The sequence below is a fragment of the Puma concolor genome, chromosome B3, assembly GCF_028749965.1.
Source record: "Puma concolor isolate L17-30 chromosome B3, mPumCon1.1.hap2, whole genome shotgun sequence".
NCBI lineage: Eukaryota > Metazoa > Chordata > Mammalia > Carnivora > Felidae > Puma > Puma concolor.
This window is the reverse complement of record NC_141672.1, coordinates 136,304,769-136,322,778: the sequence shown is the minus strand read 5'-3', so window position 1 is coordinate 136,322,778 and position 18,010 is coordinate 136,304,769. Positions and strand designations below refer to the sequence as shown.

At 42.8% G+C, this 18,010-nt stretch overlaps 1 protein-coding gene across 9 annotated transcripts in view; it reads left to right on the top strand.

Moving 5' to 3' along the window:
* The window catches only part of MCTP2 (multiple C2 and transmembrane domain containing 2), a 247,840-nt gene that overhangs the window by 164,274 nt on the left and 65,556 nt on the right, over positions 1 to 18,010 (top strand). For all 9 annotated transcript variants that reach the window (XM_086711463.1, XM_086711462.1, XM_086711460.1 and 6 more), the window contains 3 exons: positions 652 to 753; positions 3,914 to 3,988; positions 6,058 to 6,177. In XM_086711463.1, coding sequence (XP_086567589.1) covers positions 652 to 753; positions 3,914 to 3,988; positions 6,058 to 6,177 — 297 coding nt within the window. The remainder of the gene's footprint in view (positions 1 to 651; positions 754 to 3,913; positions 3,989 to 6,057; positions 6,178 to 18,010) is intronic.

The following is an 18,010-nucleotide window of genomic DNA, read 5'->3' as shown; positions in this document are numbered from 1 at the left end:
TCGGAGAGAATTTTAGACTTACAGAAAAGTTGCAAAGATGATCCAGAGTTCCTATATACCCCTTACCTTGTTTCCCTTGAAGTTAAACTTTTCACATTGCCATGGTACATTTGTCAAAACTAAAAAAAACCAGACATTGTGTTTGACTGTTAGCTAAACTCTGGTCTTTATTTGGATTTTACCAGTGTTTCCACTAAGGTCCTTTTTCTGTGCTGGGATCCAACCCAGGGTACCACATTGCATTTAATCATCTTATCTCCTTCTGTCCTCTCGTTTGTGACAGTTTCTGCGTCTTCCTTTTTCCCATGACCTTGGCAATCTTGAGAAGTACTGGCCAGGAATTTTGTAGAATACTTATCATTTTTAATAAATAAAAATGTATAACTGCTGGGAGTTTTGAAAGAAAGCCCACATCGACCTATGACAATTTGTACGACTAATTTTTCCACTAATAACCCAGTTTCAGCCTGGTGGCTGTTACTTTATCTTCTTATCAGTTATAACAGCACTCTCGAATTTAAAGTTGATGCATGATGAATTTCAGATTTGTTGCCTGTCTGCTTCATGTGTGGGTGCCTTGTACAGTCTCAACTTTACCAGTTCAGTTTAACCCCCCTAGAAAGTTTGTATTTTATCTATTGTTTGTGACAGATTCGAGATGGACGACCAAATTGCTACATACTGAAGAATAAAGATTTAGAACAAGCTTTTAAAGGAGCTATTTACTTGGAGATGGACCTCATATATAATCCGGTAAGCCAAGCTGGGCCATACATCCCAGCTTCTCTGTACCTAGCCTGGCGAGACTCAAATCTGCGTAAAATGTTTCTGAAATGTTGCAGCTAGAGAGAGAGAGAGAGAACAGGGTTTTAAAACTCAGCTATAAAATCAGTTCGGGACAATCCAGTTTTCAGCTCGTATTAATACTGTTGAGCCAGTAGAATTGATGGTGTTTAATTCTCAATACATCTAAATGTCAAAGAAAAAGAAAAAAGCAAAAATTGAAGGGGAAATTCGTGTTTTATCTTTATCACCTGTAATGTTCTCTAAGGCAATGATTGGGGGTCAGACAGGTATTTTCAAGCCTCTGACATGTTATTTAGTTGTTAAAGTAGATGTCCTGCGAGCCAACACTATCAAGACAAGTAATTACCCATTTGGAAAGTACAGTTAAGGGAGGAATTTTTATTTTTTTTTTTAATTTTTTTTTTTTCAAACGTTTATTTATTTTTGGGACAGAGAGAGACAGAGCATGAACGGGGGAGGGGCAGAGAGGGAGGGAGACACAGAATCGGAAGCAGGCTCCAGGCTCTGAGCCATCAGCCCAGAGCCCGACACGGGGCTCGAACTCCCGGACCGCGAGATCGTGACCTGGCTGAAGTCGGACGCTTAACCGACTGCGCCACCCAGGCGCCCCATGGGGAGGAATTTTTAAAGCGTACCTTAAACCTTTAGTTCAATATAAAATATGTAAATATTCCTTTGCCAATCTTTAGGTGTGGGCATAAAAATCTGTTTAAAAAAATTTTTTTTAATGTTTATTTATTTTTTGAGAGAGAGAGAGACAGAGTGTGAGTAGGGGAGGGACAGAGAGAGGGGGAGACACAGAATCGGAAGCAGGCTCCAGGCTGTGAGCTGTAGCCCAGAGTCTGATGCGGGGCTCGAACTCACGGACCCTGAGATCGTGACCTGAGCCGAAGTTGGATGCTTCACCAACTGAGCCACCCAGGCGCCCCCAAAATCTGTTTTTTTTTTTTATAGCATGGATCATGTTTAGTTCTATAACATATTCCTTGCAGCAATATACTCATAACATCTATAATAATACCTAGTTTCTCGTTTTTTACAAGTGGAGATCTACTTGAAAGATACTCAAACGATCTGAATATAGAATTTTCCAGACTGTTTTTTTTCCATCAAACCATTACCTCAATAACAATATCTTTTTAGTGACTGACCTCGTTATCAAGGCTTTCTAGAGCAACATACATTTCAAGTCTTCGGGTCCATGCTTGGATTTCAATGGTTTCTATGATAATTGATTAAAAATAAGGAATTATGATGATGGGCAGAACTGGCATAAACAAGTTCAGAAGTCAGCGCAGTTGATTCTTCGTAGACCTACAGTTTGATGGTTGTGAGCAGATTCCTAAGCATGCAGAGAAATGGCCTACTTAGCTGTGACCATGCATATGCCATAGTGTCAGCAGTAGGTTCTAGAAAGGAAAAGGAGAGCACAGGTTAATCCAGTTAGTGGTATACACGAATGTAGGATAATGGAGCTTTTACAGTAATTATAAGAATGGCGGCCATTTAGTGGCCACCTACAGGGGCCCAGGCTCTGACATTATTTCATTTAATCCTCGCACTAAACCTGGTAAATAGGTATCATTAATGCCATTTTATGATGAGCAAATGGAATGAAATAAGAGAGCTGATTTACTAGTAAATGAGTGAGTCAGCATCCAGCTCCAGATCTTTCTGTCTCTGCAATTATTCCCGTGCTGCCCTGTTTCTTGTTTAGTGTAGCTCAGAAATCATTCATAAAATCAAGGACGGAGACATTTTTATGTTTTTATTCTCCACAATGCTAGAACTCTGGGTACAGTCTTCAGTCTGGAAGTGGTTGGTGTTACCTCCTCCTTTCCCCCGTTGATTTGCCTTCAAGGAAAATCCTAAGTGCATCTTGTGCCACAAATGACCCTTCATTTCCTGTTTTCTTCTGACAAGCACTTGAGTATAGACTACACACAGGGGCGCCTGGGTGGCTCAGTGAGTGCAGCATCCGGCGGTGGCTCAGGGTCGTGATCTCACAGTTTGTGAGTTCGAGCCCCTCCTCGGGCTCTGTGCTGACAGCTCAGAGCCTGGAGCCTGCTTCCGACTCTGTGTCTCCCTCTCTCTCTGCCCCTCCCCTGTTTACGCTCTGTTTCTCTCTGTCTCTCAAAAATAAATGAAACATAAAAAAAAAATTTTTTTTTAAATGTATAGATTATGCACAAAGGTGAAACCTGAGTTTTAGGGAGGAAAGCTTTACGAAAAATACATGCCAGTTATATGATCTTCCAGTTGTCCATCTGATGAGGAAGGACTTGAATTTTATTCCTTGAGACTTTCCTAGAGTATGGTGATTGGGACAAACTGCTTCACCTCTCTCAGCCTCAGTTTATTCCCCATAAGATGGGTCTCAGAGGATACATCTCCTTATTTTTCCATATACTTGGGAGGAAATGAGATTCTCGGTGGAAAGATGTTTCCATAAGCTGGAGACCGGTTTTCACAGACCAAGTATTCCTGGTAAAAATACAGTTTTAAAACCCTGAGAAGGAAGTCTTGCTTTTTAGAGACTAGTCCAAGAACTTCATGAACCCTCTCTGGGCCGTGGTTAAAACACCTCTGGTGGGGCACCTGGGTGGCGCAGTCGGTTAAGCGTCCAACTTCAGCCAGGTCACGATCTCGCGGTCCGTGAGTTCGAGCCCCGCGTCAGGCTCTGGGCTAATGGCTCAGAGCCTGGAGCCTGTTTCCAATTCTGTGTCTCCCTCTCTCTCTGCCCCTCCCCCGTTCATGCTCTGTCTCTCTCTATCCCAAAAATGAATAAACGTGAAAAAAAAAAAATTAAAAACAAAAACAAAAACAAAAAAAAACACCTCTGGTGATTTTCAGAGTGAATACAGCTCACTCCAGAGTCTCCTGGATCCTGTCTCACCTGCCCAAGTGACTAGCTGGTGAAATGAGATCCCCGGAAACACGTGCGGAGCCCAGAGATTAGTCTCCATTTCTCTGCTCCCTGCCGGGGACCTTGGGATCAGAAGATACTGGTTTCCACGTTCTTCCCAGTCATTAACGAGAAAAAGAAGAGAATGAAGTCCATTTAAATGCTGCCCTTTCCCCTTTCTCAACAATGATGTCTTTCTAGGTCAAGGCGAGTATTAGGACCTTTACTCCCAGAGAAAAGCGCTTTGTTGAAGATAGCCGCAAGCTGTCCAAGAAGGTAGGTGGGTACAGTCAACTGGCTTGTGAGTACACTTAGGACCGGAAGTGCTTATTAGTCATTACTTAGCGGCTCGCCCCACCTCCCTCCTCCCCTCCCTTCCGTCCTTCCTTCCTCCCACCCTCCTCTTCCTCCCCTTCCTCCCCTTCCTCCTCCTCCTTCTCCATGTCTCCCTCTTCTCTCTCTCTCTCTCTTCCTCCACCCCAGCATCTCTCTCCAGCCCCGGTCCTTCCTTGTCCTCCCATCTGTCCCAAAGCAAGTCAGCACAACAAGAAGGGAAAGACTGGAAACCTATGTTGGATGAAGCAGAAGGAGTCAGCTGCCCATTGATCTCCTGGATCGTTCTATAACCTAGTGTCAGCCTCTGTAGACGTTCTCCCGAATTTACTGGACGTGCCTAGCCTCCTTCAGGTAGAGCCAGTTCCCTGTCTGCCCTTCCAAGGTGCTGTGCCCAGAGAGTCCTTCAGTGGATCAGCCCAGCGGATCTTAGGGGCGTCTAGCCTGGAGGTCACCCACGGCCTGCTCCTGCCACATTCTTATTGTCTAAATATTTGGAATGTGTTGGCATTTTACCTCCTTATGAGTTAACTGCCCACCCCCCCCCCCCCCCACCGCCGCCACCTGTTTCCCTTAATTCCTCTCTCATCAGTTTAACAAAAAGTGAAGATCATGGCCCAGTAGGGAAAGTTTTGAATTTTTTTTTTTTTTTTTTTTTTTTACCGTGACCTTTATGTTTCTTTTCAGAGTCCCTCCCTGTCTTATTCTGATGACACAGTTCAGAATTTCACTCGGTACCTATTGTCCCTCTTCAGTTGTGTAACAAAGAACAAAGTGTCCCTTTTTTAAAGTGTTTATTACTTCCACCGTTTCCTGAGGGGTGAGCAGCTGTGGATTACATAAAGCAGTTAAATATAAATGCATCTCCTCAGCCTTTCGTTTCCCATGAACTTGTGGGCACACTTAGGAAGGGCCTGGAATGTCTTTCGAAGGGAGCATCCCGATGTTTTCTTTCGGCCTGCCGTAACATGGAGTGTAATATATGTTGGGTGTAATCTGAGTAAATGTCATTTCTTCTTCTTCTTCTTCTTCTTCTTCTTCTTCTTCTTCTTCTTCTTCTTTCTCTTCTTCTCCTCCTCCTCCTCCTCCTCCTCCTTCTCCTTCTCCTCCTTCTCCTTCACTACCACTGCCTCGTGCCCTATTTACTTGCAAGTTAAAACCCAAGTGGAGGTAGGTGGGGTAGCTGCTTGGCAAACAAGTTGAAATGAATCTGGGTACAACTGGGAAAAAAGACGTGTCCTTTGCCAAACAGGACCTCCACGTGGGGTGGCTTTGAGCTCTGAGAGCATCAGGGGACTGGGGGGCTGAGATCCTGGGGTATGTTAGGATCCTCCCCACGTGCCTCTCGCCACTGTGTCGCCATGTTTTTACACAGTTGAAGCTTGTGTTTATGATCCGAGTGCTTGAGATCACTTACCATGTGACAGCCACAGAGCCCCTAAATTTTCTTCACAGTCTGCAAGGTTAATACCAAGATGGACCCCATTGTAGAAGACAAGAGGTGTTAGGAGGTAGGAGAGCTGGGTTCTCCTCCCAGAATTATATTTTCCTATAGGCTTTTTTTTTTTTCCCCCTGGACTACGTGAGCTAGAATACTTGTACATTTAGTTTGCAAAGCAAAACCATCCATTTACTTCCAAACTAAAATAGATATTCACTCCCATGCTCTCTCTCTACCTATCCCTCTCTCCCTGCCTCCCCCCACCACACACAAATTCACACACACATGAAATGCCAGGCTGCTGTAGCTTTTACCAGCTCAGTTTTGTCCCGAACACTATTAAAACAGGCTCTTCTCCATCAAAAGAGCTGTAAAATGCATTGTATGTTTTTCCCTCTCTGGATGATCGTGTTAAAAAAAAATTTTTTTTAGAAGAGGTGTTAGGACTTTTGCTTTCTATTATTATTTTTTTAATTGGCAGCTATACACAATATAAATGCCCAAGCTGCCTGATCTAAAGAGAATATTTGGAGTATTTAAATCTAGTTCCATTTTCCATTTTTTTTATTAGATCTTATCAAGAGATGTAGACCGTGTGAAAAGAATCACCATGGCAATGTGGAATACAATACAGTTCCTTAAAAGCTGCTTCCAGTGGGAATCCACGTTAAGAAGTGCAGTAGCATTTGTGGTAAGCTTCCTTTTTTATGTTCAGATGATTTGCCTCTGAGTCCCAAATCCAAATGCAGATGGATTTTATTTTACGGACGTGAAGCAGAATAACGCGTTCAACATAGCTGAAGTTCACACCTGTAAGGAAATCGTAAATGGTATCCGTTCATCTTTCCGAAATACACCCTAGCATGGGTGATTATACTGGAGATGTCTTTGTAAGACTGTACTTACATCAGATTTGCCATTGGAAATCCTTTAAATTACCCAAATCTTACTCCTCTGCTATCAGTAAATTTAAGAGATCCAACTTTTAGACATTTTTAAATGGTTTTTATTCTCTTAAGAATGTGTCTCTGTACATGGTGGTGATTATTATATTAGCATTAACTGTGTCTGTATCAGTCTCTCCGTGGTATACATTTCTCTCCCCCTGTCCCAGTGAATGCCAGTGTTTTTTTTGAAAAAGGACAGGTGAAAAATCACATGACCTCATTGCTCTAATTTATGTGTTGAGTAAGTATTCACCAATTTGATCCCAAAATTTATTCATATCAAACCACTTGAGTCATAATTGATGACCTCCCATTACACGGTGACCCAGCACCACAAAAGAGAGTGACTGATGTGTGTGAGATGCACTCTTCTCTCTGATGATGCTGGCCCGTCCTTATGAGGTGTAATAAAATCACAGAATCTCAGCAGAGCAGCAAGAGATCTTAAAATCACCCAAGTTAACCACTGAGAGTCCAGGAATCTGATGAGGCCTTGAAAGTTGGTGCAGTGCCCCTCACATTAACATCTCTGGACATTCTCCGCCATTTGCAAAAGGACTTGTTCTTGATGAGATTGGTCTTGTCAGACGTGGGAGGAGAAACCAAATCTCTCCACTGCTAATCTGGTGCCTTTTATATCACGCCATTAATCTGTGTAAGGTGCAAAAATCACAATAGGGCCTAATAGGGATATGTGAGTGATTCTGAGTCATGATCATTGGTAAATCATGATCCAACTTGTCTCTGGTTTTTGTTGTTGTTGTTGTTTGTTTGTTTGTTTTAATTGTCATTGGTCTCTCCTACCCCACAGGCATATCCTCATTAAAAAAAAAAAAACAACAACACAAAAAACGACAACAAAAAAAACCTAAGATGTCTGTGGCTTCAAGGTCACTCCCACTGTTATTCCATAAGCAAGTGTACCAGCTCCACAAGAGGCTTTTTCTTTGCCATGGAGAACATTCTGTTAGGTCTAATTAATTTTAGATTTTCATTGCTTCAAGATGTAGCAGGCCTCTCATGGCTGCGACCTTGACCTTTAATATACTTTTTCTTTGGTCTGAAGTTGCTGAAAATAATCGGCCGTAGTAAAAACATGAGTAAGAATGTTATTAATCCGTATCTGTCTTTGTCTTGGCATTTATTCATCTTCTTCCCTTTCTTACGTTCTCCTCAGCTGGGGGCTTCATGCGTTGGCTTCCTCTTCAGCCTCCCCCCCCCTTCACTCCCCACCTGAATTCTCTTCAAAAACTTTCCACGGAATGTTCTCTTGTGATTCTGGGCAAAAGAGGAAAGTCAACACAATTGGTGGCTTCTTCCAGTCAGCACCCCAGCCAGCCCCTGTGAGGAGGAGAGGATTTCCTCCTTCTTGAGCTTGATTTCTGGCAGTGTGATTTTTAGAAAAACAGAGCTCCATTGCACTGGCTCATGTAGGGGTGTGACAGAAATGATTAATGGGCTGCCGGCCTGATCTGAGGAAAGATTAGAACAAATGAATAGAAATAGGTTGTCTGCTGGGGGGGGGGGACTTCTAAACGGGAAGGGAGCTTTGGCAGTGGGGCCCCCTGTGCCCCGTCCGGTGTGAGGGTCGTCCCTGCGGCCACCGCACCAGGGAGCACACGGCCAGGCTGGCAGCCGCAGGCGGCCACATCATCCTTTCAAGGCCCCGTGGCCCACAAAACAGAAGATAAAGGGGGCTCTCTTCTTGCTGGCTCGCCACAATGTGACTTCGCAAGAATACCTGGGTTTGGAAGACGCTGGGAGTCTCCACTGTCAGTGTGTGGCAGGGGACATTTGCCACTGGTCACCGGTGAAACCGTGCAATCATTTAGGAACGACGCACATGCGCCTTTTCTCTGAAGGTCCGGGAACGGAGGGTGCTGCCTTAAAAGCATGCAGTCTTCAGTTTTAATTTGAAATTCCGTGTTGGAATGTTCATCGCAGGCTTGCTTGGGCCAGCCGTGGCGGATGTCAGCGATACGACAGATCCGGAGAGGTGGTATCTCCCCTCCCTAAGCCGATGAAGTGTAATCTTATTAGAGAATGTCTCGGCCGGCCCTACCGTCATGGTCATTCCAAGACTATTTCTGCTCCTAAGGCAAGAGCGTGCAAAGACAGTATTTTTAGGATAGAATTAAAATATATATATATATGTTAGTCTCCCTTACTATATTTTAAGATTATGGGCATCCAAGCCTTCATTTGGGGGGAAAATATTTCGTTTTTGTGGCTCTTGCCTACCTACTTAGGTTAGCCACCTGTAGAGTACGGATGGGCGATTTCAAGCTTAGGGGCCACCCTTGGCTGGGGTCCTGGGTCCTTGCCTCCGTGGACTCCATTAAGGGTTGTCTTTCTGCAAAGTGTTGGATCCTTGGGTGACCTGGGCCAGAGAGAGAGGAAGGGGAGCCCGTAATGCCAAAGCCGCACTTCTTCTCTTATATCCATCGCTGCCTCCAGATGGAGAGCACCGGACTTGTCCCTGGTGGTGCACATTGCTTCCCTCCTGTGATCTACGGAGGACAGACCTGAACCGAGATCTCAGGCCAAGGTTTTACTAAACAATAGGATGGCGTTTGAAGGCCTTTCTGTATCCGAAACGAGGATGAGCGGCACCTGAGGGTTCGCTGCACAGGTGTGAAAGGAACCATTTTTGCCGAGCCTGTTCCTAGTGGGGCTTTTCCTTCCCCTAGAGGTCCAGGAAGTGACTCTAGCGTTGTAAGCTAAGGGCAGAACTCAAGGCATTTTTTTTTTCTAACTTCTGTTCTGTCAGATGACGTAAAATAGCCTGTTGACATCACGTCAGAGTCTCTGTTTTCAGATGATACAGAGCATGGGCATTGTGGGATCGTGTTCAGTGTATTCTGGCTATTAATATTAAGACTCTGTGAAAGCAGGGGTACCTGGGGGGCTCAGTCGGTTAAGCGTCCCACTTCAGCTCAGGTCATGATCTCAGGGTTTGTGGGTTCGAGCCCCGCATCCGGCGCTGTGCCGACAGCTCAGAGCCTGGAGCCTGCTTCAGATTCTGTTGTCTGCCTCTCCCTCCCTGCCCCTCCCCGGCTCGCACTCTGTCTCTGTCTGTCAAAAATGAACATTAGGGGCGCCTGGGTGGCGCAGTCGGTTAAGCGTCCGACTTCAGCCAGGTCACCATCTCGCGGTCCGTGAGTTCGAGCCCCGCGTCAGGCTCTGGGCTGATGGCTCAGAGCCTGGAGCCTGTTTCTGATTCTGTGTCTCCCTCTCTCTTTGCCCCTCCCCCGTTCATGCTCTGTCTCTCTCTGTCCCAAAAATAAATAAAAAAACGTTGAAAAAAAATATTAAAAAAAAAATTAAAAAAAATGAACATTTAACAAATTTTTTAAGACTTTGTGAAAGCAACGCATGCATTTTCTAAAGGTTCCTATGGGTGTGTGTATGGATATATCATATCTTGTTGAAAGCAGGGTGAAAGACAAGCAGCCTATCAAGCTACAAGTCCACATGGTGTTTGGTCACAAGTGGGTGGACAAACATTGAAGGATTTATCTTATTAGACTGTCCAGGCATAAACCTCTCCACCATGGGATTCATCCCCTGTCCACTTACATGGGTGGCCGTCTTCTCAATACTCCGAGAGGAAAGTTGTCTTTAATTCGCTGACACCTGCCAAACAAATGCGACTATATAATGTTTAATTCATTGTTATTGTCAGAAATTAAATTGGGGTTTTTTTTCAGAGCAAACCATTCCACACCATGCGTCTGCAGGCTCAGTTTTCTTTATTTGCTAGAATGACTGCGGCAAATCTTGCTCATTATGTCTTTTGAGTCTTTCTCTTTCTTCCAGGTTTTCTAGATGTGTTACTGCATTGTGTTTCCTGAGCTTTACTGGTTATCAATTAAATATTCGTTTCTTTTCTTTTCTTCTGCCCAGAACCTCATATTCTCAGCTTTTTCCAATTGCAAAACAAATTCATATGAGATGTCAGCTATTGACAGGGGTCAAAGGTAACTAAAAATCATGCCTCGAAGAAGCACATCTGTGTGTTTCCCTATGACTGGATTTGTAATTACATGTGGTATTTCATAGACCTGCGTGTGGTCATTCTCAGACATAGACTTTGACCTCTCGGGGTCGTTAATAGCTCATGTTTCAGAGCTTACTGTGTGTTAGGCACAGTCCGAAGCATCTTACAAGTGTTACCAGTTAGAGGTCTCACCAATACCTGCTGATGTCGATATCGGTTGTTACCTTCTTTATACGGATGACAAAAATGAGCAAAGAGGTAAAATAGAGTATCAGAACTCACAGGCTTTTAAGAAGCACGGGCTGGGATATTAACCCAAATCACCAGGCTATAGAGTCCATGTGTTTAACCATTGGGCTATACTACCTCTCACTGATGTTCAAGATGCAGTGATTATGGTCCTTGTATTTAGATAGAAGATAATGACTGTAGGGACATCTATATCGGTCATTTCAGATATGTATTTAGATGTTATGAGTGGGTGTTAAGCCTTTTCCAAGATGCCTTGTGTGGGGTGGGGGGGAGAAAACCCTCATCATTTGAGTGGGAATAATTCTCTGTCATGATCATCGTATTCACAAGAGATAGAGCCAGAATTAAAGAGGCACAAGGTGCAAATGTCTGTACTATCTCCGGAGAACAGCCCAGACCCTGGGAATGATGTGTGTTAAGACATCCTTGGAATAGCTTGATAGTCTGGAAAATCTCAGTGCCTGGTTCCAGACTGAGCCCCATGCGGGAGACTGAGTTATTTTTACCCACTTTGTAGGGGAAGCTCTTGGATGACGGAGAAGGGTTTTCAAGAGAGCGTGAAGGCTGAAAACCACTCCATGAAAGGGTCATGGATGGAATCTACACTTTTGCCAGATTCTTTTTGAGAATTCCAGGTTGTTCAAAATAAGGGATGGGTAGAGCCAAGCACATTCATCTACGTATCTACATTAATGCATTCCTTCCAGATGTCTTAAAACAGCAGCTATCAGAGAAATAGACCATATTTCTAGTGTGCGGGGGCGGAGAATGAGTGCTCTATTGTCTCTCCCTGTATTTCAGTACAAATATGTGATTTAAAGATAGTTAAGATGAATTGAATTTGCTCTCAAAAGATAATTCTGCGTTGTGATGTTTATATTGTGAAACCAACCATCCGTGTGGGGTTTTTGTTTGTTTGTTTTGTTTTTCTATTGGGAACTTGAATGTAACAAACCCCAATATTGTCTACAAAGAGACCTAAAGTTGCATTGTGGCCTAAGTGAATTATTTTTTTTTTCATATGAACAAAAAAAAAAAAAAAAAGAAAAAAAATTTACTTGACAGATGGCATCATCAGAAGATTATTTTAAATAACCAAGGCCTCCTAATGCTGTAAAAAAGGATTGCATTTTTTTTTCATTTTTCCACTAGTGTTTCAGGCACACACCTATTGCATCAAGCAAGGGAGGCAAGTCTGTGGGGCATTGATGGATTCCTTATTTTATTAAATTTTTACTTGGACGTTTGATGTTAAAAAGCAATCTAAATCTACCATATATCAATGGGTCTCTTCATAAAGCTATGATTTTAACATCTGTGACTTTTTCCCTCAATTTTTTGAGTGTCAGAAAAATGAAGAATTTCTTCTTCAGGGTCGACAGGGCCTGCAAAATGATACATAATTTAAAGCATCAATCAACCTGCCCGGCCCCTCCCTGTAAGGTTAAAAAATACCATTCCCCACTTTCTTAGTGATGTCCCGTATTTAACATACACAAATCCTTCACTTTTAGAGATCCTGGGATGTTGAGAAATATGAAATGATTTCACACTGAACTCAAAAACAACAGCAGCAGTAACAGAATGGACCCTTTCAACCCACACGCGCACATGTGCTTAAACATACACACACACACATGCGCACACACACACACACACACACACAGACTAAGAGAAGCAAAGGTATTCGGGGAATACAAAGTTTCCCCATGGAAGATTTTGTGAGAACGGTTTAGCTAGCATTTCATAGGAGATCCTGAGGATTGCTTCTGTCCATGATCCATTCCGTGGCCTGGAGAACGTTCAGATTGAATTTACTTTGCTACGCACAACCGCTATCATGTGGAATTTTGTTTCAAATAGGACTATTAAACTAGTGCTGGTCCATATCTTTTTGATGCTTCTGATATTTATGTGTTCACTGTGTCTAAAAGATTTACTTCTTCTTTAAGTGCTATCATCAATTTATTTACAACTAGATGCACCTGCATTTGATCAAACATTTGGTGGTGGTTTCATATCCACCAGAAGTCAGTTGTCTGTGCAAAACAGACATCCCTGCATGTTTGGTAGGTGTTCCAGTTATAATAACCATTTTGTCTGGAGGAGAAGATATTTTTTGACATTCTAAATGTATACATCCATACATATGCTCAAAATGTACATAAATATATTGTATAAAATGCTGAAGATATTTGACAGTTTATTGTTTTCTTAACATTTATAAGATGATTTCCCAAATCTCCGTTTTCACAGAAGACTACATAGGATACCTTCAAAAATATTTTAAGGGTTTTTTTTTTTTTTTCCAGCACTTTTTCATAAGAACAATCCATCAGTTGCCCATTGTGATTATAATTTTTACAACATAATTGTACCTTCTATTGACAACTTCTCAGGCATTAACTAATTATGCCATTTAATAAAATTATAGTAATTGCATTAAAAGATTATCTGTTGAAAATTTAAAAGGACACTCTTCACTATTCTCGCGTATTTTCATGTTTATATTTTCAACTCTACAATTGAATTGCACTTTCAGACAGAATCATAGCTATGCGGACTGAAATCAGGTGGCATTTTGGAGCGTCCCAATTTTGACTAGTAAGCGTTAGATCTAATTTTTTTTTTTCAGATCTTCTTCTTCTTCTTTTTTTTTTTTTTAATTCCTGGAAGAGCATACATGGCCAGTCTTCACATGGCCCCATTCGATAGCAAGTGAATGGTTAACTCTCACTTTTGTATTATAGGTCCAGGCCCTGTATGGGAATGCTTCCGTCCATTACCTGCTGCTTCCCCTACACTTTCTATCGGGATGCGCTCAGACACACACATTTTCTGCCTTCTGTGATTTTTTTCAGGCTGGGGGCCATGATCTTTGGCAGATTCCAGTGAATTCAGGCTAGGTCTAGGTCTCTCTACCGTCCAGAGATACCCACACTGTTCATTTAAACTTGGTCCTGAGCGTAGGGTCTTAAATCTTTGCGAAAGAAAAGCCTCTAGAGACGATGTCACTCCTTGACCTAGCCAATGCCTTCTTCAGGCTTGCCCCTTTCGTTCCCTCCCTCGCTTTCCACAATCATTGCATGCATGTCCCGTGTCCCATGTACTATTAGATATTGAGAGGGGCGCCTGGGTGGCGCAGTCGGTTAAGCGTCCGACATCAACCAGGTCACGATCTCACGGTCCGTGAGTTCGAGCCCCGCGTCGGGCTCTGGGCTGATGGCTCAGAGCCTGGAGCCTGTTTCCGGTTCTGTGTCTCCCTCTCTCTCTGCCCCTCGCCCGTTCATGCTCTGTCTCTCTCTGTCCCAAAAATAAATAAACGTTGAAAAAAAAAATTAGATATTGAGATACAAAAATGAAACTGTCACGCTAAGTCCTTACTGGTCTCTTATCCAGCACCCCCCTCTCTTTCCCCATCTCCCTCCATTCATCCCTCTCTCTTCCTCTTTCTCATCCATCTGCCCCTCCTTCCAGCTGCTCCCCAGCATCTCTCCCCATTTCTCTTGCCACCCGCCTGCTTCTCTCCCCTACCCTCTTACATCTGAAACCACAGAGGTGCCACACAATGATTAAAGCACTCCGTAAGAAAAATCAAATTTGTCCTTTGGAGATCAACTTAGATACTATTCATGAGGATAATTTAAAAATGTTCAATGGGCTACACATGTGGGTAGGGATTATTATCTGATATAACGATCGGTAGGCACGGTGTTGTTCTAACTCAGAGGCCTCTCTAAAGCAGGCGCACGCACACGCGTAGGCACATAGTTGCTGCTTCCTTGCAAAGGATGTTATGTGAGGACTTGTGGAGGACCTGTTCCAGGACAGGGCAGAAGTGCAAATCATAGTATTATATGTCATACAATTAGCGTTCAAGAGTCATCTCTTTTTAATGCTGATTCACGTGCTTGGAACCACCAAATGCAAAGCATGTGGTTCTATCTTTAAAGCTATAGAGTACTAAAAAAAAAAAAAAGCTATGAGCTATGAGAATATTCTTCATGTTTGACCTAACCTAATTAATTCTTCACATCAAAGGTGAAGAAATTGTATTTCTATGCCCTAATAGTTCAGGTTGATGTCAAACACTAAAGGCACATTCAGTGTAACGTGGCTGTATGATAGAAGGGTCGTATTAGGACCCTGGGAGCTCCAGAATGAAAAAGGCCCTGTGTACCTGTTAAGTACACAGTAGGCTTCTAATGAGTGCTTCTTGGAAGGGTGCTAGAATCAGTGAAGACCATCTTTTACCAGATAATGCTTTCTTTTATTATTTATTTTTTTAAATTAACGTTTATTTATTTTTGAGACAGACAGAGACAGAGCATGAACGGGGGAGGGGCAGAGAGAGAGGGAGACACAGAATCGGAAACAGGCTCCAGGCTCTGAGCCATCAGCCCAGAGCCCGACGCGGGGCTCGAACTCACGGACTGCGAGATCATGACCTGAGCTGATGTCGGACGCTTAACCGACTGAGCCACCCAGGCGCCCCGATAATGCTTTCTTTTTATTCTAACTTCTCCTCTGACTGTAACAGCCTAGGTCCCCATCAGAGGGTACAGTCCATAGACCGCCTTCATCATAACCTCGTTTAAGGTGCCTTTTCCTACCTTTTTCTCAAGGCTGCCTATCCAGAGTGGGTGCTAATCTACAGCAAAACGGCCACAAGACAGCCAGCGGTAGGGGAATGAAGGGAACTAACAAGTCTCGAACCCGGGTCAATAGCCCCTGAATGTCCCGGGGATTTTATTTGTGATTCTTATAGAGATGAGTACTTCTCCATCTCTCCCTCTGTTTCTATATGTGACGCCTGGATGATGCAAGCATCTTGCACGATGCCAAAATGGAAAAGAATATCTAGAAATAGAAGCAGAGGAAGAAAGAGCCCCAGAGTGTGTGAAAACAGTCCTAAGTGATTCCCTGCGTTGGTCTGGACCTGTTGAAGAGTGTTGCTCAGTCCTTGTATTTCTGGCTAATTTGATACAGTCTTTTTTTTTTTTTCTTTTGTGGTCCGAGCTTCGTCGTTTGTTTCTAAGCTGTCATTTTTATTAGTCTCTCTGGCTGATCTTTGGGGCTCCCCATCAGGTGGCGTGTGTTCTCTGTTGTCTGGCTGGGCTTGGCAAGCCGATGGCCCTTTTATTGCCGTGTGCAATGCGGGCATGCCTGCCTTAGCCTGTAGCCTGTAATTAGACCCACCACAGGTGACAGTTACAGGAGAGCCTGGTAATCATTCTAGCTGCCTGATCTGATGTTTATGGAGAGAAACCTTCTTTGTGGTCTGGTTAGGGTTTACTCTGCTATATTGTACTTTTGCCCTTTGATTTATGATTTAGGAAGGCGTGTTTGGCTACTTCATCTCCTCCCTTGGTGTTGTGTCGTTGGCTTTTTGGATAACAGCTCATTTTTTGGCGATTTTCAGCGGCCGATATTCCAGCCCTGGCGTTCCCTAAAAAAGATGCGAAGACCATTAAAATCCAGTTCAATCTTTTATCATCTAAGCCATATTTCTGCACGGTGTTCATTGACTTCTAATGTCACTGGGATTTTTTTAGATTTCGACGCCGTATCTTTTTCGTTGGCCCTTTACTTTTTTATTTCTGAGCAGGCTTTTAAAAATTTTTGCTTTAAGTCATTGAAGAGGCTTGATTCAAAATCGAAGAAGTGCTTCAACTTGTCAAAAAAAAACAGGGAGTGGGGAGAAGAAAGAAATACACTTCTTAGCTCACTTGGTGTTGAAAACAAGACCCTCGTGGCTTCCATTCGAACTCTGGAGAAGCATGGAGCTATAGAATGTTAAATCGGAGGACCTTTCACATTCGTCCGCATGAGAAGAAACTGAAGCCTTCGGGAAAGGGATTTTTCCCAAGGCCTCCTGGCTTGTGAGAACACAGGATGCTTAGCCCCTGTACCGCCTGTGTGATACGTGATGTGTGCTGTCATAAACTTTGCAGTTATGGTTTTAGTTCATGAGTATGAACTACATCTACACGGTAGCCGAGAATTATGTTATTGAAAATGAAAGCAGCCTTTTCCCCATGTCTTACATTTGAGAAATATTCTATAAGTCCGCAGACCTGCTTCTCAGAAGGGTAATATGCCCCGGAGGAACAAAAATCTGTATCATTACTCTGTGTGCATCTGGGTAACCCGTTGCTTTCAGGGGATGGGGTTTTCTAATCCAGACTTTAGGGTGACAGTGACGAAGATAACATGATGATCGTGATGGTGGTGATAATCTGTGCTTTCGTGTGTTTTAAGTTTTGACCTCTGCTCTTAAAACCTGTTCTTTATTGGGCTACAGTAAAATACGTAGTCTCACCTTTGTCTTTTGTTTAAAAGCAACAGAACACTAAGTATGAATTTGCTAATATATTTTTTTTCCTCTGGAAGAAGTCAGGCATGTGCAATTAAAAACTTTTTTGAAAGCTATTCGCTAGCAAAAACTGCCTTTCTTGGGAACCATTGAAGTCCTCACAATTTTTGTAAGGAAATTTCCATGGGCTAACTTTCCATCAGAAGTTGCAAAATTAGAAAATGTGATGTGTGTTTTGCTGTTAAAAAAAATGGCTGCCTGTGGCCACAGTCACCTACACCTCTTTCATAAATTTAATTTTGCATTTCATTGGTGATTTTTATGTATTTAGTAATGTGTATTTTTTCAGAAGATAGATAATCGATCTCCCCAAAATTTGGTCCACCCCAATACGCACATACAGACACGAAAGAGAGGACGAGGAGGAAGAAGAAAAGAAAGGAAAAGAAAAAAAAAAAAAAAAAAAAGAATGGCAAATAGCCTATTGCTTGAGTTTACTTAAAGATAATCCTGCAGGTGGCGATAGAAACTCATAAATGATAAAAGTCCAAGGTAAATTTCTGTGGATTGCTTCTTGGGGATTTTAATTTCAGCAATTTATTTTTAATTTAATACAATCATCTACAAGCAGAAATCATTATGTGAGTTTAAGGAAAAAACTTGGGGTGTTGTATAATCTCTGAGTTTATAATCACTTACTCAGATATTCTATGGCGTTCATCTTTAGGCACAAGGGATGAGATCTGGATTGTTGTCAAGTTGGTATAGATTTCATAGGACAACCATTTAAAGCCCATTTTTTCCACTCTTAATTTTAGTTTCCTTAACCAAGATTTTATGCCTATGCCATTGGTCAGGTTTATAAAGTCCTTTGCTATTGAGTACGAAGTTGCTTAGGTGCAGTGCTTGCTTGCTGTGTGTGTGTGCATGCGTGCGTATGTGTGTGTTTACGTGTGTGTACACAGACCTTCACATCAGAGTATTAAATCCAGTTTTTTCAGGAGGGCAT